This window comes from Quercus robur, chromosome 11 (genome assembly GCF_932294415.1).
Source record: "Quercus robur chromosome 11, dhQueRobu3.1, whole genome shotgun sequence".
Classification (NCBI taxonomy): domain Eukaryota; kingdom Viridiplantae; phylum Streptophyta; class Magnoliopsida; order Fagales; family Fagaceae; genus Quercus; species Quercus robur.
The window spans coordinates 52,038,343-52,065,200 of NC_065544.1; the positions used below are offsets into that span (position 1 = coordinate 52,038,343).

At 35.0% G+C, this 26,858-nt stretch overlaps 2 protein-coding genes and 1 long non-coding RNA gene across 11 annotated transcripts in view; 2 read left to right on the forward strand and 1 right to left on the reverse strand.

Annotated features, from left to right (window-relative positions):
- The window catches only part of LOC126707498 (uncharacterized), a 52,801-nt gene extending 37,642 nt beyond the window's left edge, over positions 1-15,159 (forward strand). Inside the window, exon 2 of the long non-coding RNA XR_007648978.1 lies at positions 14,952-15,159. This is a non-coding gene — a long non-coding RNA (uncharacterized LOC126707498). The remainder of the gene's footprint in view (positions 1-14,951) is intronic.
- The window catches only part of LOC126707482 (TMV resistance protein N-like), a 227,195-nt gene continuing 204,686 nt past the window's right edge, over positions 4,350-26,858 (forward strand). Inside the window, exons 1-9 of one of the 9 annotated variants that reach the window (XM_050407155.1) lie at positions 4,350-4,704; positions 4,831-5,300; positions 5,940-7,047; positions 7,221-7,493; positions 7,580-8,545; positions 8,637-9,717; positions 12,746-12,903; positions 13,717-13,796; positions 14,539-15,159. In XM_050407155.1, coding sequence (XP_050263112.1) covers positions 4,837-5,300; positions 5,940-7,047; positions 7,221-7,493; positions 7,580-8,545; positions 8,637-9,638 — 3,813 coding nt within the window. In that variant the 5' untranslated portion in view covers positions 4,350-4,704; positions 4,831-4,836 and the 3' untranslated portion in view covers positions 9,639-9,717; positions 12,746-12,903; positions 13,717-13,796; positions 14,539-15,159. Of the gene's footprint in view, positions 4,705-4,830; positions 5,301-5,939; positions 7,048-7,220; positions 7,494-7,579; positions 8,546-8,636; positions 9,718-12,745; positions 12,904-13,698; positions 13,797-14,538; positions 15,160-26,858 lie in introns of those variants that run through there. The other 8 variants (XM_050407152.1, XM_050407151.1, XM_050407153.1 and 5 more) reach the window with 8 other exon arrangements.
- On the reverse strand, positions 16,343-26,762 carry LOC126705212 (uncharacterized). Its single transcript, XM_050404124.1, has 15 exons — positions 26,759-26,762; positions 26,549-26,670; positions 26,356-26,417; positions 26,091-26,172; positions 25,946-26,002; positions 25,345-25,400; positions 24,419-24,659; positions 18,949-19,032; positions 18,578-18,652; positions 18,084-18,167; positions 17,522-17,586; positions 17,210-17,444; positions 17,037-17,125; positions 16,702-16,816; positions 16,343-16,608 (listed from the first exon to the last, which is right to left on the reverse strand). The coding sequence occupies exons 1-15, from the start codon at positions 26,760-26,762 to the stop codon at positions 16,567-16,569; spliced, it is 1,413 nt and encodes a 470-aa protein (XP_050260081.1). The 3' UTR covers positions 16,343-16,566.

Sequence of the window (26,858 nt, forward strand, 5' to 3'; positions counted from 1 at the left end):
GGCTACCTAAAAATATTTTTAACACCCTAACTAATTGAAACCCATGACTTATAAACCAAAAATGGTTCTACTTTTTGCCCCTTCTTTTTAAATAGAATAATAAAAAAAATCCAACAAATTACAGATTTCATTTGTGAGCTTCGACTCTACTAATTTTTTTTTTTCTCTTTCTTTTTGTCTCTTTTATAATTTATCTCCGAGTCTTTGGCATCCTAACTCTACTAATTTTTTTTTCTCTTCGACTCTACTAAATTTGGCATGTTTGCTCTAACTTCTTTCTTCTTTACTCCATCCCCCACTGATCCCAATCGTTTGTTCTCTCTTTACAGATTAGATTGCTCCAAGATTTACAACCATGGTCCACGTGTATTATCTATCCATTAAGAAATAGACGGTACACTATGCATTGTTAGGAAAGTAAACAAAGCTTAGAGTAATTTAATATGTCATGTTATTATATCTCACTTTTTCTCTTTTTGAAGAACTGAAGATGCGCGAGATTTCTACTAAATTTGGTGGAAATTTCGTGGAAACAGCATAACTATTGACATAGGTCTTTGTTGTTAGGAAAGTAAGAAAAATTGAGCTGAAAATGCACGAACGTTACACCTATTTTCAGGTCTCTGAGGTTGCAAGTCAAAACCACTTAGACTTTTTTAAATAATATTTATTTAATTTTTTTAATTAAAATTTTTAGTTAAAACTCTTGATTTTTGTTTTTAATATAAAATTTTTATATTTAGGTTTGTAAAGGGCACTCAAATCACTATCAGTATTTATGTAATTGAAAAATAATTACATTTTAGCCAATTAATACCAAAATTCACCCATATCAAGTCATGCAAAATTCTGTAAATTAAAAAAAAAAAAAAACATAATTGCTAAAGTAATTTTATAAATTTACGCTAGTACTATTCATTTGTGTTTAGTGGTTTATTATTTTTTTACATGTCTCAAAAATGAAGGAAAAGAGTAGGTGAAGATTGCTGTGTGTGAAGAAAGATAAATAATAAAAAAAATAAAAAAAATGATATTTTAATTAAATGTAATGTAAAATAGATAATCTAATGTAGAGTATTTTGATACGTGAATATATAAACTAGAAAAAATAATTATTATATTAAAATAGACATGAATTTTTGCATGAACTAATGTTCTAACATCTACTTTTCATCAAATGATTATAAGACAAATCCATTTAATTTCATTATTTATAATAGATTTTAAATAGGATTTCATGAATTTTAGTTTTGAAAAACTTATTTTGATGAAACAATTGTCACAAATTTTAGTACTATAATTTTGTAAGCATAAATGCACTTGAAAAATAATTTATTTTTTTATTTAGTCATATATTATTACATGACAAATTTATCACTTTCTAATGCTATAATGATTATTATTGCCCCTGTAATCTCTTCATTGTATTACATCTTTATCTTCTAGCTAATTCGGTTTTGATGAGGTTCTAACAATAAATGTAAAAAATAAAAACTCAGTTTTGATAATTTCTCATTGACTTGTGAGATTTCATACTAATCTTTGTTGGATTTTGCAATGTCACCCGAATAAAATCACACAAATTCTCATCAAAATTAGTGTTATTTATATTTTATCAATTTCTTAGGTAGTGCAAGCCAACTGTAAGCTAGTAGTAGACTTGGGTTCAAAGAGCCATGCATTGCCTTAAATAAATTATATAGTATAGATAAAAAAGAGGCAAATTCCCCAATTAAGTATACCTTGGTATGGTAATCTCTCAAAAAAAGTATACCTTGGTATTCGATTTTTATAGAAAATAAAAGAATGGGATTCCTCATCAGTCATCGATAAGGGGCAAAAAAGTAGTAGCAATTTCGGTGTTAAATTAAAATTACTTTAGCTATTTCAAAAGTGCTACGTTCACAATTTTTTTCATAACAAATCATAAGTAGGTAGTTATTATTGATTATTATTTAAACTTATTATGAAAATTATTTTTTTTACCTTCAATAACAACCTGTTACTTAAAATTTGTTGTGAAAATGTTTTGAACATTACATTTTTCTTTGTAAATTGGTGATGGAAATAAGGTAATGTAAGTGGAAATTGTAAAACTGTAAATTTTTATGTTAAGGTGGGGGAGGGGGGGGGGGTAAAAACTTAAAATGAAGCGAGTTTTTTGTAAAATAAAAATAAAAATAAAAATACGCTAGTTTTTTGTGAAAAATAAAAAATAAAAAACTGTAACAAAACTATGGAAATAAATAGAGAAATGATATATCCACAACATTTTCATAATATTTTTATAACAAATTTTAAGTGGTAGGTAATTATTGGTTGTTAGTGTTGGGGTAAAAAAGTAATCTTAGTGTTAAGTTTAAATTTGAACTAATAATAACTAATCACCTATAATTTGTTGTAAAAATATTATAAAAATATTGTAAACATAGTACCTCTTAAATAAATAAGGAAGTTGCTTCCAACGTGCATTACATGCTCTCGGATGAGGAGAAAAGTGATTTCATTTTTCTAATTTTTTTAATGAACGATTCGCTGTTTCTATCTTTTGGAAAACTTAAAATATTGTTTCATTTGTTTGTACTGCATTGCGCGTGGTCAGAAAATTATTATTTGTAGTCTTTACTTTCCAAGCGTGGCATTACTAGTGCTAGATCGAATAATTGCATGAGTTGCATAAAGAAAGTTTCTTGGAAGAAGGATATACTATATACTTGACTCCCTTTCCTACACATTTCCTCACCTTTATCAATCTTCTACTCATACATCCCAATGGCTTTTAAAGCTAGCGAACCTGCCTCAGCCTTTTGCTAAAAAAAATTTAGTTCAATAGTGTGCTAAAACATATCAAGTGAAAAAAAAAAAAAAACTTATAAATTTGTCCAAAACACACAAATTTAAAGTTGTCAATAGCCATAAATAGGGTAAATTTTATTAACATATTTTGAAATTTGAATTAATGCCAACCAGACTTAAGATTTTTTAAAATTAATCAATTTGATACTTAAATTCATCAACTTAATCCCCAAATACTATTAGGTTAGTTCGTCATTTTTTAAAACAAAATTTAGGGACTAATTTAATATTAAGGATCAAATTAATCAGTTTTAGAAAATTTTGAACCTAGTTGTCAATATACCCAAACATCCAGTTATGTTCATGGAATTTATCCGATTTCCGATAAATAATAATGGCATTCTGTGTTTGTCTATCCACCAAGAAATGGATGGTACGATATATTTCAAAAAAAAAGAAATGGATGGTACTCTATGCATTGTGAGAAAAGTAAACAAACATTAGAGTAATTTGTTATTATGTCATTTTCTCACTTCTTTTTATCTTTTTGAACAACTGAAGACGCGCGAGATTTCTACTAAAGTTGGTGGAAATTTCTTGGGAACAGCATAACTATTGGCTAAAACAATTTGGTTCTTCTGTAAATAAATATAGATGTTAGGGGCATTTGAAAAAGATGAAAGTTTCCAAGAATTTTCCTATTCCACGTAAATGGCTAGCTTTTCAAAGTCCTTTTCTTGAAGACTTTACATTCTACTACTTTTATTACATCCTTTCATCTTGTTTCTTGGAATGGTGTGGTAAACAAACTGGAAGCAGATATAATAGTCTGATTTAAACAAAGAAAAACTCGAAAAGTTTTACTGAAGGCCATCTCCACAGATCTTCTAAAAGAACAAGACTGCAAAAGCAATTCTCTCAAGGTGAACTAGAGACCAGCAAACGTCAGTATCTTCTTCACTCATCCCTACCATTGCAATTCTCTCAAGGTGAGCCTCTTTTCAATTTCTCTTCTCTTCTCATCTTTTCCTTTTTCTTTGATTTTTTGGAGTTAAATTTTAGAGTGAAATGAAACGAAGTTTATAAATTTGATTTACAGTAAAAAGAAAGTAGTGAGTTTTACTTTAAAAATACTGATTTTTTTTTTTTTTAAATTTGAAACTTAGAAGATTAAATTGAATAAAAATAAAGTGAAATAACTTAAATGAGTTTCAGTCAAAATTTAAAAGTTTACATTTGCATTTTTTATTATCTCGATTTATCTTTTTATTTATCATTTATTTAACTACCAGTAAAAGGACGGAAGCTCCCAAAAAGACATATTTTACAACTTCACTTCATAATATAATCGCCTCATACCAGTGGTTTCAAATTGGCAAAATAAAGAAGAAATTAACATATGATAGATTAACCAATTTGCGTTTTTAAATTTAAAATTATTTAACTAAAATATATAGGTATTTAAGAGAGTTAAAAATTATTTTGCTACAGTGTTTTCAGTTTTCAGTTTTCAATTTAAACAAAATAAGTTCTATCCAAACACACCCTAAATGAGTTTCAGTCAAAATTTAAAAGTTTACATTTGCATTTTTTATTATCTCGATTTATCTTGTTATTTATCATTTATTTAACTACCAGTAAAAGGACGGAAGCTCCCAAAAAGACATATTTTTGGTAGGAAATTCACATAAGACTACACGTCTTGGTGGGTTTGTACAAGTCATTTACATGTATTTGTAGGCCTAACTTTGGTTCGAAAATCAAATAGAAAAGACATTGGATTCGAACATTGTGTGTTTCAGAAAAGCAAGAAAATTATAGTACGTGGTTGTGGTATTCGTCCCCTGTGATATTGAAGCTACCACACAACCACCACCTTCAACCTCCAGGCTCCAGTCAGCAAAAAAGGTAAGCCACTTTTTTTTTTTTTTTTTTTTTTTTTTTTTTTTTTTTTTTTTTTCATGTGTTCACTCATTCCTTATAATTCCCACTTTATCACATCTTTGACCTTCTCAATCTTCTGCTCGTATGTAGACTTCAATGACTTCCACTCACCGGTGGGAGTATGATGTCTTCTTAAGCTTCAGAGGTAAAGATACTCGCTATGGTTTTACAGGCCATTTATATAAAGCTTTGTGTGACAAAGACATTTACACCTTCATGGACGATAAACTTCGGAGGGGAGAAAAAATTTCTGAGGAACTTCTCAAAACCATCAAAAGGTCAATGATATCGGTTATTGTGTTCTCTGAAAATTATGCATCTTCCAAATGGTGTTTGGACGAACTAGTTTGGATTCTTGAGTGTAGAAAAAATATTGGTCAATTGGTTTTACCAGTTTTTTATGGAATAGATCCATCAGAAGTACGTAAACAAGAAGGAAAGTTTGGGGTAGAATTGGCTAAACATGAAAAAAATTTCATGGATAACATTGGCAAAGTGCAGATTTGGAGGGCAGCTCTAAAAGAAGTTGGCAGTTTTTCTGGATTCCATTACAATAATGAGTATGTACCTCACAATTAGTATCATGCATTCATGGTTTTTTTTTTTTTTTTTTTTTTTAATGGTTTGTCATAACCACTATATGAAATTGTTCTATTTTGGTAATATCTTTAACTATGAAGGTAGTCGCTAGTTAGGTTACAAAGAAAATTTTAATCTTACGAATTAAGAGTTTCTTCCACATATTTTTTGATAAAAGATTTAAGAAAAATCTCTTAATCATTTCAATCAGGTATCATATGTGGGTTTCCAATTAGTTTGGTTCCTCACCTATGCGAAGTTTTCATGCAACTACTTGATAGAAGAATAAAACTGATTTCCCATACAAAAAAGACAAACTATTAAATTTAAATATAGTTTGGTTCCCAAGTCTATGAATTATGTACTTGCCATTTACTTTAATTAAAAATGTACCACCTTTTCCCCATTAAAAAAAAAAATGTACGACTTACTTGTTAATTGTAACGCACAAAGCCGTTCGGGCCGTTCTCCCCCTCAACCCTTATTCATGTGGCAAAAGTAAAAAAATAAAATAAATAAATAATGCAAAAACTATATATCTAGAATTTTGCTTATCTTCATACTTACATTTTCCAGCTAATTCATTTCCTAACATGCTTTTTATGCTATGTGATTGGCAGTTGTCTTGAATCTAAATTTATCCAGGGACTTATTGAACGGATATCAAATACAACATTAAACCGCACACGATTATTCGTTGCTAAATACCCAATTGGAGTAGATTCTCGTGCAACAAAAATAGAAAAGCTTTTAAATATTGAGTTGAATGATATTCGAATGGTGGCGATCCATGGCCTTGGCGGAATAGGTAAGACTACAATCGCAAAAGCTGTATATAACAAAATTGTTGATGGCTTTGAAGGAAGCTCGTTTCTAGAGAATGTTAAAGAAGGGTCTAGGACAAAGGATGGCATAAAACAACTACAGGAGATACTTCTTTCTAAGCTCTTAGGGGATGGAAATTTAAAAGTGGACAACATATCTAGAGGAATCACTTTGATAATGGAAAGACTTCGCCATAAAAGAGTTCTTTTAGTTCTTGATGATGTGGATGAACAGAAGCAGATAGAAAATTTGCTTGGAAAATGTGATTGGTTAGCTCCGGGAAGTAGAATCCTTATAACCACAAGAGATAAGCATGTGTTAACCACTCTTGAACAATATACTCTAATCTATAAGGTTGATGAAATGGACCAATATGAAGCTTGTGAACTTTTTAGTTTGTATGCCTTCCAAACAAATGAACCTGAGGAAGCTTACTTGCAACTTTCAAACCAGTTTATCAATTATGCCAATGGCCTTCCACTAGCTTTAGAAATAATAGGTTCTGATTTGCGGAGAAGAAGTTTATGTGAATGGGAAAGTGCATTAGAGAAGTATAAAAGGATTCCCAACAAGAAAATTATAGAAATACTCAAAATTAGTTATGAAGGATTGGACCAAAGTGAAAAGGATATTTTCCTCGATATTGCATTTTTCTTCAACAGGAAACAGAAAGATTATGTTGTAAATATATTAGAGGCATGTCAATTATTTCCAAATTATGGTATTCCAAAACTTATTGACAAGTGTTTGATAACAATTGATCGGTGTGGCATTTTATCAATGCATAACTTGCTACAACAGATGGGAGAGGAAATTGTTCAACAAGAATCACCACAAGCGCCTGGAAAACGAACTAGGCTACAGGATTATGCGGATGCTTTTACTGTACTAACAGCAAATACAGTATGTCTTTTTCTTCGCTTCTTTCCCTCTTTTAATCAATTTAGAAGAAATTAATTACTTTCTTTAACTTTTATTAATGTTGAAGCAATACAAGCTTATCAACATATTTTTTTGTTTAATTTTTTATATTTCCAATTGCATAGTGTTGTTCACTTAATGCTTTGTTCAACCAGGGAACGAATAAAATTCGAGGCATAATACTGTGGCCACCTAGACCTGTAACATTGGAAGTTCATGCTCAAGCTTTCAGAAGGATGAAAAATATCAAGTTTCTTATAGTTAATAACGTATATATTGATGGATTTTTGGAATATCTCCCCAACAGTTTAGTATTACTGGATTGGCCTAATTGGTCCTTGTCCTTGCCATCCAATTTTTGTCCTCAACAACTTGTCTACTTGAACATGCCACATTGTAACATTAGAATACATAAGTTATTCAAGCAGGTATGATTATTAGTTTTCTTAATTAAGATTTATTTCTACAGTTCATTTTAAAGCTTGTTGAAGATAATTGTTATTTCCTTCTACAGGTTTTGCCTTTTAACAATTTGAAAGGAATCAATCTCAGAGGTTGTGAATCCATCCGGAAATTACCTGACTTGTGGGCTCCAAATTTAGAGATATTAAACCTTTCTTATTGTACAAATTTAGTTAAGATTCATAAGCCTGCTGGATTTCTTGATAAGCTTAAAAGTTGGGACCTTTCTAATTGCAAAAAACTTCGAGCTCTTCCTAGAAGACTTAAGTTCAAATCTCTTGAAGATTTTTGTCTTAATTACTGTGAGTCCATTGAAGAATTACCTGAGTTGTGTGCCCCAAATTTAAAGATATTAAATCTTCGTTCTTGTAAAAATTTAGTTAAAGTTCATGAGTCTATTGGATATCTTGATAAACTTGAAGGTTGGTATCTCAGAGATTGTGGAAAACTTCAAACTCTTCCTAGAAGACTTCCGTTGAAATCTCTTCAAAATTTTGATCTTAGTCATTGCACAAGCCTTGAGTACTTCCCTGATATTGATTCAGTAATGAAATGCTTATCGGTTCTAGATATAGAAGGGAGTGGTACTAGAGAATCGCTTTCCTCAAGATGCACAAGCCTTGAGAGGAACTTTCTAGATAGCATCTATAAATTCCAAAATATCATAGTTTTAGGTATTTCTACTAACCTACCAAGACCAAGCTGCAATTCTTTTGATGGCTGTGTCGGATATTCATTTCCACAGTTAGCAGAGCTTACTCTCTGCGGTGAAAATGTAACTGAATTAGATTTTCTGGAGTTCGATTACTTTCCCGCATTGACAACGCTATATCTACGAAACACCAATACTATTACCATCCCCAAAGGCTTTATCAAATTCACTACATTAAGTACTCTTGATATATTCGATTGCAAGCGCTTTGAGGAAATTCAAGGATTTCCACAATCTTTAGAGCATTTGGTGGCTAGTAATTGCCCATCATGGAATCGAAAATCATCAAACAAAATATTGAGTCAGGTCTTTCTCTATCACTCTCTCGCTCTTAGTTATAAAGAAATAATTGTATTGCCTTTCCCCCAAATACCTAACTCGATATGCCAAACTGCAGGTTATTGCTAAAAAAATTGCTAAATGGAAGCAAGAGGGAGAAAGTCAAGGCGTTTTAGCAGATAGAGTACATGAAGGAGAGAGAAATCAACTACACTCTGACGAATCTTCGTATTCGCTTTACCACTCGATTGGTTACTTTCAAGCACCAGGGTTTGAGATTCTAGATGAGTTCAACCACCGAAACGATGGAAATTCCATTTCATTCTTGGTTGGTCGTAATTCCAGATGCATTCCTATTGCTGTTTGTGTTACCTTTGCACCGACAAATGAATCTTTTGGTTATGTGGTTCAATTTGTCGTCAATGGTTGTTCAGAATATCAGTGTAGTGGGGATTTCAAAGAAGGAGATGAATCTTGTCGTATGTGGTTTATTTCTAATTCTATGTACGAATGGGAGAAGAAGTTGAGGGACTCAAATCTATCTAAACAGAGTCATTTTGAGGTTATTTGTAGCATCAGGATGGACAAAGATTATCTTTTCGAAGAGCCAATGGATCCTATGGCTATCCCAAAAAAGTTGGGGGTCCATGTAGAATGCATCTATTGTCCTCATAAATCTTCCATTCCTAATTCCCTGTCTTTACTACCTCTGTTCCCCACGTCTTGCAATGATTTGAAGGGATTTCATGGTTATTTGAATGTGTCATTTTCGTTCCCTATTGACCCCGAGGTCCACCCTTTAATACCACTTCCTTATTCCTCAAATATGGATCATGAGGCTTTCGAAACTGTAAGTGATTTGGGGCATTTGAAGGACTTTCGCAATGATGGGTATGATTTGAGCTTATCACTAAATGACTCAGATGCAAGTGAACGAGAGCCTCCTCAGGTACCTGATACATCTAATGGGTCTAATTTTGGATTGGGCCAGATAGATTTGGCTGGCTCGACTGTTAGTGGTGGGTTTGATTTGGGTTCGTCTTCAGTGACCCATGAATTTATGAATGATGACTTTGATTTGTATCTGTCTCCACCCTCGAAGAAAAAGAGGACATCTTGATCAAGCTTTGAAGAATTATGCCTCTCTTCCTTCCCCCTGATTCTCATCTCCTCCAACTCCAAGTTAGTTCCCTTCACTTGTAAGTATTTACAATTTCAACCCCCCTCACCCCCATTTTATATGAAAATTTTTTTTAATGTACAATTGAGTGCTTTGTTTGTTTCTTGGGCATATATATCTTAAAAAGTTCTTTTATGGTGATGAATTGGGCTTGTTTCAGCTTGTGTTATTGAAGTTTTTGTTATCTTCTACATGCTTGGCTATTGTATGAGTAATAATAAGTTCAGTGAACTGTTCACGGCCTTTGTGGTCATGTGGTATTTGTTTTTCAATCAAAACAGTTTATCAAGTAGAAAGAGTTTTTAGAATGGAAGATAATTACCCTATTGAGACTGTGTAGCTGTCTATGTTTGTTTAGTCAAGTAATAGTAATAGAGAATGTACTCTTTAACAGTGCATAATTTGATTATTCATTGAGTTAGTTGTGTGACACAATTAAATTCTGCTGCTTGGAAGGCCTTTCACCAAAAACAATATTAAATATTCGAGGACTTCATCAAATGCTTGGTCTGCATGAACAAAAAGCAAATGTTTAATGAGGTCCTTGACAAGGTTATTTCTAGAGCACAATCTTGGAACGCTAAAATCCTATCCCAAGCTTCCAAAATTACTCTAGTTAAATCCGTCCTAGCATCTATTCCCACCTATACTTCCTCTACCTTCTACCTTTCAAAAAACATTTGTTCCAAAATTGATGTCTTAAGAAATTTACTTGAGGTCACTTTGAGGACAAGAATTCTTTTTTCCCAATGTCCTGGACCAAGGTTTGTAAGCCCAAAGATTGTGCATATATATATATATGCACACCAATAGAATTCCTTTCACGCGTAGTTTGAAGAGTACTAGCCCACTTCTTCTCTCCATCAAATGCTAATAAGCTCTTACACATTCTGCAGTTATAAATTCACCAATTATTATTTTGTGTTTGTAAATTTCCGAACCATTTCTCTTCCTTATCTCTCTCACCTCTTAAACTTATTTCTCCTCTATGGCATTCACACACAACCTCACATAATATGAGCACCTATATAGTGCAAAAGCTCTCTTCCTGTAGAAATTTAGCTTTGTATTGATCCAAAATGCGAAAAACAATCACTATATTTACCCCAAAAATAAAATTGTTTTTCTTCTTTTTGACTTTTTTATTTTTTATTTTTATTTATTTTTATACCATTCAAAGGGAGAAAACAGGGAGTTTGTTACAAATAGCTGGTCTAGACCGGCATTGGTGAAATGGCATTGAGTTGCCATATTAGCTACATAACAGACACAGTTTATAACAACTTTGGGAACAAAAAGCATCTTCAAAACGAAGCCATTTTGATGAAGGGAAGATAGATCAGCCATCATCGTCCTCTCCTGCCAGTTTGGGTTCCTTTCTTTGTTGACAGTTTGGACCAATCTTCTGCTATTGCTTAGGATCAGTACTTGATGAAAGCCAGCATTCCTAGCTTTTATAGATGCCTCCACCAGAGCTTCTTGAGATGCCCCATAAGCTGAGTCTACTGCACTACTAGCTACACCACAAAACATAAGTCTCCCCCTGCATATTCTTGGCCTCATAAGCATACGCACTCCTCCTTGCTCTCTTCCTCCTGACTCCAGCAATTTTGATCATTAGGTGCCAAGGCCCTGCTAGTGACCGAGTGCCTGAGATTGTCTCCTTAGCATTCCTGTTGATGAATGCATTTTTTGTAGGAGTTTCCTGGTACCTGCAAGAAAGGTTTTGAGCTTTTAGAATTACTTCCATGGGGTTAGGTTGTTTGCCTTCATGAACCACAGTGTTTCTGTGGTTCCAGATTGTCCAAAATGTAGTGAAAATGGCTTGAAGATAAATCATTGACTCAGCCTCCAGTTTTTTGTGTCTGTCTAATAAATTCCCAACCCACTGCTGCACCGAGACATTGGCTAGATCAGGTATGAACAGCTAACAGAGATCCATGCCAGCAAGCTCTAGCAAAAGGTCAAGACAGAAATAGGTGAGTTGTGGCTTCATCTTCATCATTACACGGGGCAGGTGCTTTGGGTTGGTATTCCTCTATTTTTTAGACTTAGAAGAGTGGGAAAGCCATCATGCATAAGCTTCCACGTAAAGTTGCAGATTCTCAGGGGGACTTTTACTTTCCAGATCAGATTCCAAACCCCTCTATGGACATGATTCTGTCTGAAAGGATTTGTGGAAAGGCAGTGAGAGTCCTCAAGAAGCAGATTGTAGGCATTCTTTTTGACATTTGTTTTCCTATGGCAGAGTCAATGACCGCATCAACTTGGACATCAAACAGTCTTCCATGACCATTAGGTCCATTTCATGCCTCTTCTTCTTCCCTAATTTTTTTCCCTATGTCAACTGTTCTATTTGAAAATTTCCATTGGATTGTTTTCTGAATGATTATTCAGGAAATTTGTTGGGATTATTTTGTTTACTATTTTTATATTTTATATTTTTTCTCTTTTGGAACTAACAACTGTTACAGTTTTGAAATTAATAGCGTTGACCATTGGTAGTTTCATTACATCTTATCAAGCCCTTAGATTAAATAGCATTGGCCTTTGGATTGACCTCTTAGAAATTGCCTGCAACTTGTCTATCAAAATACTTGACTATAGATTTTTGTGACATTAGGTCTTTGAAAGTGTATTTCTAGGATCCTTTGACTATTGTGTTTGTTATACTTGAGTTGTGAGGTTTGGATTGATGCTTTAGGAGACAAAGAAAACCTTAAATTTTCAATATGTTAGAACTCCATCTAATTTAAAATTGTTAAGTCCCTTTTAAGTCAAGTTTTTGTGTTTTAAGAATTTGCATGAGCTGTTGGTCTATTGAGAATTACATCAGTTATTATTGCTGGCTTTGACACAAACCTTATGAGAGCAAAATATCCATTGTATTATGTGGATGGATGACTTGATTTGAAAATTTTCAATTGGTTAATTCTAATACAAAATGTCCTTTTTAGCTTATTGTATCCATTTCAATAAATCTTCATATTTTATTTATTTCTTCTTGCATTAGTTTTAACATAGCCAATAATATGTTATTGGGACAGTTATTGAATCACTCTGCGTTAGCCCTCATCAAGCAATAAATCCCAATTGAAGAAAGCAATAACAGATTTTCATGTTGTTTGAACCCATAACCTGCATTAACATCGAATACATCTAAGTCTACCAGCCTTTGCTGTTTCAAGATGCTATTGCAAATGGGGTAAAACTTGCAACCAATAATTCTTCTTTTTCTTTTCTTTTTTGTTCTTATTTTGTTGGTAGGGTGATTGAAGTGACACGTGGTGGGTCCAAAATTTAATATTAAATTTAGTCTCTTAAGAGTTAAATGAACTGTTATATATTAAAATTAGAATTAACTTCTAACCTTGTATATACTTCCTTATAATGCTTCTCAAATCCACTTGAATAAATCAAAGAGCTGAATAAATCCAGAGCGAGAGGCAGAAAATTTGGTGTTTCATCTACTGCTAAAACAAATGCAAGTGCCAAAAGCAGATAAAGGCTCTTATTACTTCCTCAAACTTATGAGATTCTTATTTTCCTTGAGACCCCTCATAAACTTAATAGTGGGTACATAATTTGCGATGCATGTAAGCATTCAAGAATGTCTTCAATTGTCGAATATGAGAACTTTCCCATGGGTTGGGTGCATAATATACTTGGTGAATGATAAGATGAATCCTCAAGAAAGTTCATTTATGTGGCTTATTTGTATTTGATGCAACTAGAAACCTTTTCTTTTCTTTCTTTTTTTTTGTAGAAACTGTATTTTCATATAATTAAGAACTTTAGTGGAATAATGGATATGATAAACAAGTTTGAAAAGATGAGTTTCTTATTTGAATGCATGGAATTCTCAGACTTTAAATTATTCTCAATTTTATTTAATGGCATGTCATTTTATGTTCATGTGTTTCATATATCATCCAATGATGGGTAAACAAAATTAATGGGTAAGGAAGTTTAAGTGAGTAATCATTTTTTCTTATTCTAGAATTCCTAATGCATGTAGAATGGTCAGGAGGAAGAGAAATAAGAAGAATGGTGCGGGTGGTGGTACAATCATGGTCCCCTGGTCCTATGCTGATGGAGGTTAAGAACGTTCTTCAAACTTAGTTACTGCCTTTATTTTTCTCTTCTAGAGGGTTTTGTATGATTGTTGAAGTTGGAAAAGTGAGATAAATGGGTTTATTGAGATTTGAGGATCAGTTAAATGATGGAGCTTGCATATGTTCTTTTCAAGAGAGAATGTGCTATCAATTTTTTGTTATTTTGATGTGCAGGTTATTTTATTTTCTTGAATATAATTCTTTTGAAGTTCCTCACCTTTGATGACCAATTCATGGACATATTTGGGCATAAGGCTCTTATTAGCAGTTGGAACTAAGTTTTGGAATTTGAAAATTTCCTCTTTATTTTTAAGTGAATATTCCCCATTGTGTTTTAAGCATTTGTAGAATGTAGAATAAAAATCAGTTAACGTGACTTCTCACTAAATAACTAATTCACCTACAGACCTACTAACTTGGCTCCCCATAATTTTTATTTTCCATGAGTGATTAGTAATTTTTTTATTTTTAGGAAAGCCATCATGTTATGTAAACCATCATGTTATGTATGTATTTGTCTTCTTTATTTGGTTATTAGAAAGGATTAAAACAATGTCAAAGACATTTTTGTAAGGTGGTTCATGACTTCATTCTCAACCATTTAAGTAACTAAAATACTATTACTTTATTCTGCCGTTTATCCTAAAAAAAAAAAAAAAAAAAAAAAAAAACATATTAGATTGATGAAACTGAACATCAAACTAACTAGTTTTATTTTTTTCCAGAGGCAACCTTACTGGGTCATCTACCCCATGAGCTGGTGATGACAACAAAGGAGTACACGCGAGAGGTCATGGTTATAGATCCTAAATGGCTTGTGGAAATGGCGCCTAGATTTTTCAAGGTGGCAGATTCTACAAAGCTGAGCTAGTGAAAACGACAAGAAAGGATTGAGCCACTTTATGACAGACATCACGAGCCGAATTCTTGGCGTTTGAGTACACGCTGTGCTTGAGATGTCTCGATGTTATTCATTTTGATTATGGGTATTGCTGTAAATCGGAATGGTGTTGTTTGCATGGTTTTCCCTTGTTATTTGATGTGGTTCATTCAGCAGGAGAGAAATAACCGGCACTTAGGATTCAGAAAAAACTATTTCAGATCTTATACTATTCTTTTTAAGACTCTTTGGGACTAGGTTGTAGCGTTAGGTTTTCGTTCTTTTGTTTCAGTTCATGGTTTAATGGACTTTTGTACTTTATGTGCTTGATTTTATTGTAAAAGGGAGTTCCTAGTTCTATTCAGATTATTGTTACACTACAAGAATTTTATTGTATTATTATTGTTACACTACATGAACTTCATTATAAAAGGGAGCTGCCCGTTCTATGCACTGTTTTCAGTCATTAACCAGTTGTTGTAAACCCAGTCTAAAAAATTCATCAAAACCATGCTACGATAGAGAAGGTAAAATTCTTAATGGTCACATAAAACTATTTAAGTGTTTTCTTAGATACAGTTTGTTGCATTTAGTTTATTATGACACACACCCATGTTCCTATTAAAAATATTGTTTTACATGTTGACATCATGTACACATGGCACTAAATTACTGTGATAATAAGAAACCCACGTCCGCTTGAAATTTATTTCCAACCACTGAACTACTATGCTAAATGACATTCCTTTAAAACTGTACATGTCAGTTGTTCAACTGCCTGTCAATGTATATCTGCCCCTCTGTAATATATCCAGTAAGATCGGGAGTTGGATGCATAATGTCTGAGCAAACAAAGAAATCAATGTTCATGATTTTTTTTTTTTTTTCTTAAATCAATGTTCAAGATTTTTTCTTTTTCCATTTTTCTCTTTTTTTTGTAAATCAATATTCAAGAAATGATTTGGCATTAAAACAAGATTGGAAAATAGGTGAGGATTTGAGAATGAGAATCCATTACCATTATTAGGCAATGCTAAAATCAAAATTTTATTTTGCCACAATTTACTTATAAAAAAGACATAAATTATTTCTCTTTTTCATGAAAAATCCAAACTATTGTCACACGTAGAGAACATACCCTTCAACTTGAGTTTTGCCCACAATCCACTAACACCCGCAACAATTACTCACCATATAAATTGATTACAACGTTTTTTGTTTTACCGTTTGGTACTAGCATGTGGAGTAATCTTATCCCTCAGATTTTGTTGTTTTTAATGTGTCCCCCTCCGTGGAGCTAATCTTATTTTTTATTTTCGGATGGTAACATGATCTTGGATAAGATCTTCGTCTGAGAAGTACAAGCAAGGCACATAGCACAGGAATAATATTTCAAGCCAGGCTCCAAGCCCATAAGCAGCAAACCTGATCTTAAATCCATGACAGGCAAGGTAAAAAAGAACACGTCTAGCATAACAGCTCAACGTCAATACAAAAGCCATAAATTGCAGTAATCATTTTTCCAGCAGTGAACATCCAACGTTCACTGATGATCCGAGCTTTATACCATCAGCTCATATAATCAAAGAGAAGCTGGCAACCAGCAAAGGAGGCTAAACCCATTTAGACAACCAATAAAAAGGCAGTAATTGGCCTACAAATGTTAACACCTTATATTTTGATAGCAAATGGCAATAACAACTTGATGATAAATCTGACCTCTTTTTACAATCTTTTATCTATTGGCAATTCATATGCCAGACCTAAGGACAGTATCATACAAAAGCTTCTCTCTCTTCCCCCCAATCCCCAAGAAAAAACTCAAAGACATGCAAATGCCATCTTCTCACTGCACATCCATAATCCATAAATCCTATCTGCTATCAGGGAACTTAGCCTCGTATGCCTGGGGCACCTGCATGCATTTGTAGAATTTACTTGTAGTTTTACTATTATGGACTATGTATTAAAATAAACAAAATAAAATGAAGTGAGAAAATATAATTACCATATAAGTTGCAGTAATCATCTTTCCAGCAAACCATCTACCATGTAGAGCACGTTGTGCAGCAACTGCACCTTGTGTATTTTCAAATCGCAAGTACACAAAACCAGCACTGTTCCTGTAATCATATATAATACAACAACAACAAAGAGTCCCAAAATCTTGGGGTCAGTTACGGACCCTCAACAAACTAATTAGGTTCAGTCACATGTATTCTTTTCCTGTATTGTATTCTATCTAAATATATCAAGAAAATTTGAAAGAATGGAAAAAAAAAGGGGGGGGGGGGGGGGGGGGGGGGAGGAGGGAAGAGGAGGTCCACACAAGAAATAGCTTACTTGTCTACAAATATATGTTTCAATTTTCCAAACTTCAAACATTCATTTTGAACATCTTCTTTGATGTCCAACTCAAAATCTGGTTCCGTCTGCAAAGGGTGATATCATTTTGAACACTATCAGCAACAGGAACAAGAAAGGAAAATTACTTTTAAAAAGCATGCCCCACCAACCTCATCATTTGGATCAAACATATCCTTCAATAATAAACATTCGCTTGGAACACCAATTGTATCAACAGTTGGCAAAGTAGCAATGGGAACTTGAAGACCTGAACCACCAAGTCCAGCAAGAGCAGGAACAAGGGGAGTAATCGGAGATACTGCAGGTGCAGCTCCTAGAATAGGCACTGTTGGTAAAGTAAGCCCTGTGCTATTGACAACTGGAGTGCCAGTGGAACCAGCAACGCTTCAAAAGAAAGGAAGAAAATGTAAGAAAAAAGAGGTCAATTTCAATATACCACAACAAACTAGGAAGAGAAAAACCTAGATCCAGAGCCACTGCGGTCCAACTTCTGCATGAGAAGCGCTCGAGATCGTGCATTCAGAGACTGAGAATTAAAAGAAGAATTGTGTCAGCTTGGCCAATAGTTTATTTAAGAGAAATAAATAAACAAACAAACAAAAAATTGTGAATAACAGACTCACCAGAAATTCAAGAGAAAGAGAGAAAGATCGGAAATTGATAACTTACAGAAGGAAAATGTAAAACTTACTTGAAAATGCAAATGAAAGAAAAGGAGAAATGGGCTCAAAAACTAAAACTTTTAAGATATCAAAATTATTGTTGACATAGAATCAATTAAGATTAACATAAGGGGTCATGATACCTATTTTTCGTAACATAACAGCAACACCAAAAACATGCTTTAGGTAATACACGCTTTAGACATGTAAGAACAATCAAATACCTTAGACTTTGATTATCAAGATTGATTATCAATCAAGCCTTAGACTTTCAACCAACTTCAACAAAGAGAAATAATTTTTATTATTTTTATATTATAAAAAATAAAAAGAAAAAAGAAAAAATGGAAGTATAACTAACCAAGCCACCTCCTTCATCATCATCAAAATCACCAGAATTTGCTCCAACATCTTGCATTCCAGCTTGATCAGTAAGAGCTGAAACCTGAACAGGAAAAGAAAAGAAGGGGGAAAAGGAGGAGAGAAGTCAGGTAAAAGATCATATTCAAAGTAGAAGAGCCTATAATAAGAATTTTTGGTACAGCATACACCATTCATTCATGCAGCACTGACAGAAGAAGAATGCCGTCAAGTTTTATACAGAAGCAAGTGCCAAGTTACTAAAGACCAGTAACAGGGCAAGACAGGCATTCAATTGTTTGATTTGAAAGCATTGATCTTAGAAAGGACTCTGGATCACCAAGTAAAACTCTTTGAAACTGTTGTATTAACTAATACGCTGCTACAGAACGTAACAGCATAAAATATGTGAAATGACAAGAAGCTGGTAATAAAACAATGAGATTTGTACAATGTTGTTTCAGACTCAGTGCATTGAAAGATTGAATGGCATACCTTTATAAGCCGACCCGCAATCTCCAACTGTTGATTCAGACTCAGTGCATTTCTAGCATCTTCAAGACGTGCAAACTGCAATAAACAACTTATTCAATTAGCCTACTAAATCAGGAGGAACCTTGGTGTGCATATAATATGCCATCTGGAACATCAGTAGAGCCAAGAACACCATATTAAGATATTATACCAAGTGATTTAGATAAAAGCTGTGTGTGATGTTGAAGCCAATTATCAATCTGTAAGAGTAAAGGACTAATTATATCATTCAAAGCTTCTCATGTAGTTAAGCATGCAAAACTGTGTTGCATAGAAATTTTAAGTGCTGCATATTCAAGCAATTTCACAAATGTTTCACAAATAGTACACACCTGGACAAAGCCATATCCTTTGCAATGTCCAGTTTCATCAACAGGCAACTGCACCAGCTCTACTTGACCAAATGCTTCAAAAACCTGTTCAAAATAAAAGCAATGGATCAACAGAATTTAGAAAAGAATAAACATATCAAGAATCCAAAAGAAGTAACAATCTCATACAGACACTAGATGCAGGTCCCAGATACATGGCTAGATGTTGAAAGCCTGTGTCAGCCCAACTGATTAAAAAATCCTATTTAATTTAGGGATACAATTTTAATTACTTATATTGTAATTTGGTTATTTACTTTCCAACTTACTTTAGGTATTTATTTCATTTTCTTTCTAGATTAGTAGAATTATTTTTATTAGTCAGAATAATTTCCTTGTGTTAAGTTGGTTAGTTTAATTGAAGGACACCTTGAGTTCAGCGTTATTGACAATTGGCTTGCTTAGTAAAATTTCTTTTGGAACATTTCCAATGGTTTGGTGCTGACTCCAGCCAACACTAGGTGCCAACTCCTAGTTTTTTACATTTTCTTCTTTGTTTCTTTTAATTTTATTGCGATTTTTTTTCTCAGTGTTCGTTATGCATCAAATTTGGTGTCAGAGCTAGGTTGTTCTGTCTCAATGACAAGGCATGATAACCATAACATAAGAAAAATAAATCAAGAAAACCAATGAGAAGACTAAAGGGAATCTTTATAGCTGAAAAATCCTCTCACACTCAACTATAAATTAAGAATTTATCAAAAAAAAAATGTAAAAACAACAACAAAAGCATATGATTGTAACAGGTTGAAATATCCCACACAGGTTTACCACATTGCAACCTGCCTTAAGGTTAGTCCAATCAATCAACTCTAATAACTTTCACATTATAATAATCCTATGGAATGACTGCAAACAAATTATGCTTACCTGACGAAGATCAGTGACGTAGGACAACCACACTAACAAGAGAACAAAAGATAAACCCTAGGAGTCAGCACCTAAGGGCTGCTTGGAGTCAGCACCAAGCAAACTGGAGTCGGCACCAGTGAAAGAAAACACACGTTTATTTTTAATAATTCTCAAAAACTGTCTTACAATAATCTGAAAAATTGTTTAAATAGCCAACAATAAAAAACCCGAAAGAAACCCTAATCATTAAATGTTCGGGCTTGCTTAATTTCAAGCCCAATAACTAGTATGCTCCATCCATAAGGCCACAGGCTGGGCCGTCTTCTTTTTGCTCTTCCTCCTATACGTGTGTGTAATTGGGGGCTTGTACCTCGTGTCCGCACCAACTCCCCCCGGGTGAGAAGAAATCGACAGATCCATGTTTTTGAAATTTGCAAAATCGAGCAATATGCCCACTCTTGACACAGACAAAACATGCATTAACTTGTTGATTATTGGAAGGGAGTCCTTGGTTCTTATTCCTTTGACTAGGGTTGCCCCTATTGTGAGGTCTACCATAATTTTTCATATTTTTCTTTCTTGGCCTCAATTGAGCATTTTTAGGAAAATGATCTTTGGGCTTGTTATTGCTTGTAGAAATTAAATTTACCTTGGTGGTAGAATGTCCATTACCCTCTCATGTTATAAGTGCATCTTGTCCTCTAGCTTCCTCCTCTACACGAATGCGAGTAATCAAGGATTCTAGGGATGTCTCCTTTTGCTTATGGCGCATTGATTTTTGGAACTCTTTCCATGATGGTGGTAGCTTGTCAATGATACCAGCCACAATAAGGTTGTTCTCAATCTTTATGCCTTCAGATCTAACTTCTGCTACGATCATTTGAAAGTCTTGAACCTGTTCCACAACAGATTTGCTATCCACCATTTGACAGCGAAAGAAACGACTAGCTGCAAGAATTGGATCGCCCATGAAGGGTGACATCCAGATCATATAGCCAAGGTCTACCTAAGATGATATGCCCTACATCCATGGGAATTACGTCACACCATATTTCAGCCTTGTAGGTGAGGAATTGAAGTGGAACAACACATCTTTCTTTTATGGCTATGGAGGAAGTATCCACCCAAGAAACTTTATATGGGTTAGGGTGTGGGGTCAATTTCAAGCCTAGGCGGGAAACAACGTTAGAAGACACTGCATTAATGCAACTTCCACTATCTATGATAACCTTGCAAGTTTTGTCTCCACACTTAATGTAAGTTTGAAAGATGGCACTCATTAGCCAATCATCAGCGTCTCTTTGCTCTGCCAAGGCACACCTTACCACATTCACTCTAGGGACACCAAAGTTCTTGGAGTCATCAACTTGGGGAGAAATAGCTCTAATGCATGCGAGATAGCTAGGATCATCTTCCCATTCTGCTTCAACATCTTGGGTTTCTTCAACATTTGGATCATACACTAGCTCCTCAACATCTTCTACCTTTTCATCACCCTCTTGAATGACAAGGGTCCTAGAGGGACATCTAGCAGCGATGTGTCCAACCCCATTGCATTTGAAGCATTGGAGGCGAGATCCTAATCTTGAAGGCTCATTGACCACACCTTTTCCCTTGTCCTCTTTTTCTAGTGGGGTGCTATTGGGGTTGACCTTAGGGGGTAAGGCAAGTCTAGGTTTGCTACCAAAAGGTTGAGGGTTGGCGGGAACACTTCAGGGCTTAGAACGTCGCCAAAAGATAGATTTGGATGCTAATTCACAATTCCTAGCGAGGTCATATGCTTCTCTTAAGGTAGTGACTCCTCAGGTGATAATCTCGCCTAGTAGGTTAGCATTTAAACCTTTCTTAAACCTATTGAGTGTAACAACCTCTTCCTCGACTATTCGAATTCACCTCTTGAAATCCTTGAACTTTTCTATATACTCAGCCACAGGAGCAGTGGCTTGCCTTAGGCGATCCCATTCCTCAAGGAGGGAGCTCCTATAAGTTGAAGGAAGATAATTCCTTGAGAGTGCACCCTTCATCTCAAGCCAATCAGTAATGGGAGGCTCATGTCGTCGCCTAATGCTATCCTCAAGGTCCTCCCAGAAAAGGTCGGCTCTTCCAACTAACTTCATCCTAGCATACCTCACTTTCTTATTCTCAGCCCAATGGTAGTAGTCAAAGAATTTATCCATCTGACGTAACCAATCAGTGAAAGATAGATTTGGATGCTAATTCACAATTCCTAGCGAGGTCATATGCTTCTCTTAAGGTAGTGACTCCTCAGGTGATAATCTCGCCTAGTAGGTTAGCATTTAAACCTTTCTTAAACCTATTGAGTGTGACAACCTCTTCCTCGACTATTCGAATTCACCTCTTGAACTCCTTGAACTTTTCTATATACTCAGCCACAGGAGCAGTGGCTTGCCTTAGGCGATCCCATTCCTCAAGGAGGGAGCTCCTATAAGTTGAAGGAAGATAATTCCTTGAGAGTGCACCCTTCATCTCAAGCCAATCAGTAATGGGGGGCTCATGTCGTCGCCTAATGCTATCCTCAAGGTCCTCCCAGAAAAGGTCGGCTCTTCCAACTAACTTCATCCTAGCATACCTCACTTTCTTATTCTCAGCCCAATGGTAGTAGTCAAAGAATTTATCCATCTGACGTAACCAATCAGTGAAAACCCATGGGTCCAGGCAGCCGTCAAAGGTGGGTGCTTCTATCTTTTCCTTGAACATTCTATCATCATAATCCCTAGGGTCATTGTGATTATAGTGATCATGTTCAAAGTTTGGAACCCTATGAAAGTAACCGTGGTGATTTTGCCTAAGCAGGTTATCTCCTTCATGGTTAACGGTCTCTCTTTGAGATGCTTCAATTTGATCAACCCTATCCATTAAATTACGGACATTTTTTGCTAGGTCATCTATGGTTTGCTCTAAGGAGGACCTAGACTCAGAAGTGGATTGATGTTCAGAGTTTGACATGATGCGACCACTACGTAGATGCATGCACACTATATTTATGAATGCAATTGAGATTCACAAAAGTTCAAGTAACCAATTCTCAATTTAAAATTAGGGTCAGGCAAGAGTGCATGTGAAGAAATTGCAGTCAAGTAGTGACAGAGTTCACAATATTGAGAGATAGGCCAAATAAAAGTCAATTTTCAATAAGCTCCACAATTAATAATGAGGATCAAATATTTCAAAGTTTTTTTTTTTTTTTTTTTTTTTTTTTTTTAGAATGGGTACAAAGCACAAATAATAAAATAGCTAATTTGGGCACAAAATGGGTAGGCCAATAATATATGGTGGGATATGCACATAAAAAATATAAAGATAATACTTCAATGAGACAAAACTGAATCCACCAAAAAGAGAGTAAGAACCGTACCCTTGTTCGTAGCTAACTTACTGCACTTGGTTCCTCACATGAGTGGGTCTAATAGGATAAAATGGATCTGTGACAAAAATAACAACTTGCCCATACGTGCAATGGGCTGGCAGCAACATCACGTTATTTATTTATTTATTATTTTTTTTTTTTGGTTGCAAAATAATAAAACTACACTGCTGTGATGGACTTAAGAGGCTATAGACTTTAAAACAACTTCAAATGACAGACTTTAACAAAGAACAGAAGCTACGCTAAAGAAAAGAAAACACAGAAACTAAAAGAGACAACGTGATCGGCTCGGCGATGGACGGCGGTGCTAGTTGTCGACGACGGCGGCGGCGCAAGACGGGGAAGATTGCAGCGACGAAGTGGCAGCTGCCTGTCTCGGGGCTTGCATCGGCGGTGGCTTGACGTCCTCAACGGCAGTGGTCAGGGGCGAAGATGGTGTCGACGGCGGTGGCTGATCTGTCTGCAGCTAGTGGCTGATGGGCTGCGGCGGCTGAGGGTTGATTTGTGGGTCTCGGCTGGTGGCTGATGGTTTGCGTGGGTTTTTTTTTTTTTTTTTTTTTTTTTTTTTGGGCTTGTGGGTGTGGGTTCTGTGATCAGAGGCGGGCACGGATGGTGGTCACCAGCTTGGGAGGCGTCACTGGCTTCTCTGTTGGCTTGGGGATGAAAAACTCATGTGGGGCTGCGGGGTATACACGGATTGCCGGGGCTGATTTGGGCTTGTTCAAGATCTCATAGGGCAAATACTTGAAAGGTACTGACATATTTGGTTGGCTTGCTTTTTTGATGGTTTTGCTTTCTATTGGTTGTCTACGATTGTGTTGTATGGACCGGAACCTGGCTCTGATACCAAAACTGACGTAGGACAACCACATTAACAATAGAACAAAAGATAAACCCTAGGAGTCAGCACCTAAGAGCTGTTTGGAGTCAGCACCAAGCAAACTGGAGTCGATACCAGTGAAAGAAAACACACGTTTATTTTTAATAATTCTCAAAAACTGTCTTACAATAATCTCAAAAATTGTTTAAATAGCCAACAATAAAAAACCCTAAAGAAACCCTAATCATTAAATGTTCGGGCTTGCTTAATTTCAAGCCCAATAACTAGTATGCTCCATCCATAAGGCCACAGGCTGGGCCGTCTTCTTTTTGCTCTTCCTCCTATACGTGTGTGTAATTGGGGGCTTGTACCTCATGTCCGCACCAATCAGCTTCAGTTATGTTGTAATGCAGATTCCCAACATACAGCCTTCTGGCCCCTCCTGAATAGGGGCCTATAAGCCCACCTGATACACCAGCCACTGCTGTAGTTGACTGGACCAGATTCTTTTCTGCTTCTGATGGTTTTACCATAACTGGTTGACCAAGAAGAGGAAGACCAGAGAGTGCTATTGCCATAGGGACTGACATTGCATCATAGAACTCAATATAACTGCCAACAGAAACAATTTTAGTATAATCATAAGAATTGCACATATAATAATACTACAAGCGCCAGACACAGTACTAAATTTAATGAGTACCATCTTAAAAATTATTCACTTCCCTTCAAACCAATCACCCCAGGAAAAAGATTAATGTTGTATCACAATATATCTAATATCTAAAATATTCTACTGCAAGAAACTAGGGTCCTTGCAGATCACTTTTCCCAAGTTCTAATCAGAACTTTTCCCCTAAATGATATAAATCAAAGGTGAACATAATATGACAACATTCATTCTGCCAGATTTTGGACTGGTGCCACTCATGTTTTATCCTAGCTATGGCAAACAGAACATTCTATTTATTTTCATAGACTATTTTTTTTTTTTCTGTTTACAATACAGATGGATCTCCAAACCTATGTGGCGCAAATTTCTGCAAATCCCATATCTATTGTAGTTTTTTGCAAATCCCATATCTACGGTAGTAGAAGGTTTACTTTCTTTAATGAAATAGCTTCATTTATTGAACTGAAAAACAAAAATGTAGCAGCAATTTTAGGATTTAATACAATATAAAATTTCCAGAAATTTAACATTTATTGGTTATGTTTATGTATGTATCTATGTATGTATGTATGTGAACTGCAAAACAATTTCAACTAAGATGTATTCAGGGAAAATAAAACACACCCAACTCCCTTGGATCGTCTTGAATTGTGGTCCATTATAATGCGTACGTCTCGAACCTGAAAATTGTGCTCTCCAGATATTAGAAAGATGAGAGACAAAGAAACAAGATAACAATTTACACTGGAGTGTGAGAAAAAAAGAAAAATCAACTCATAGAGCAACATTCCTCAACACTCAAGGGAGGACGTGAGCAATGGATAGAATTAAATACAGAGTTGAAACTGAACACTTTCTGCCTCATTTTACAACGGATCATTGCCTAAACAAGTGGGGGTCACTTGTGTGCATTCAACCAAGGCAAATGTCAAATTTGAGAATTAGGATGGCAATATGATAAAACAGGGTAAAGGGCTTCAGGCCTATCTTCTTGAAGAGGCAGAATATGTTAGCTCCACAGATGCACAAACTGCTAGTGAGAACCCTACAACTCCTCCCTTACCTACTCTATAATAGTTGTTTTTTCTATTCATTAAGTTACACATGCACCCGGAGGATTTTGACTTTTGAACCTATAATCTTGCCACCCAACACCATCTTTTAGGGATAGCTAAATATAATTATATAAACTACGAACCAAAAAAATAAAAATGGCAATACCAACCTTGCCAGCCTTTGAGAAGAACTCATACACATCTCTTTCATTTGCCTTCAAACAAATCTTCAAAATAGTAAGCCAAGATAATAAGTCAGACCTCAAGTTGTCAAAATTAACAAAAATAATACATATGCCAAATGCATTTGATTACCTGGTAAGCAAATACAGTCCTCTGATCCCGTTCAGGGTCAGCCTCTGGTTCAGCCACTTCCTCCTTTTTCTCTTTATATCGTCTGCAAGGAATGAAAAAATGTGAAATATAGACCCAAAAAATTCACCAACTGATAAGTTTGTCAATGAATAATTCTTATGGAAAAAACAGGCTGAGCCAGAACACTCTTAAAGTGAAGAGTAGCATAGACATTGTTTTACTCCTTGCAAAAAATATGTATATGTATTTAATGTGGCAAAATTGCCTTGGATTGCAAACGAAAAGGAAGAAAAGAACAATCCCAAAATGGCAGCAAATTATTCTCCACTACGTGTAAAAAGGCCGAACCCAAGTATATAGTCCTGCAGGGAACTACACAAAGTTAACATGAAATTACCAATGCAGGCAGATTCAGAAATTTAAAGATTGCTTCATCTTAAGATTTGATAAGGACCAACCTGGAGAAAGACGTGGCAATTAAAGGTAACGAAAACATTGGGACCAATATAATCATAAACGGAAACAGCATCATGTTGTATTGATGGCAGTACCCAAGGACCTAATTGCATTAACTTGGAACCTGTTAAAAGCTTATATTTCCACACAACAGATAGAACAAAATTGAGACCTTAAAGATTAGGTCTACAGTCCTATATTCATTTGTAAACCCATACTTTCGACATGATCACATTATACCCAGGTAAGACAAAAAAAATAGAAATGCACAATCCAATCAGTTCTTGGTAATGATTATAGAGAAAGCTTGGG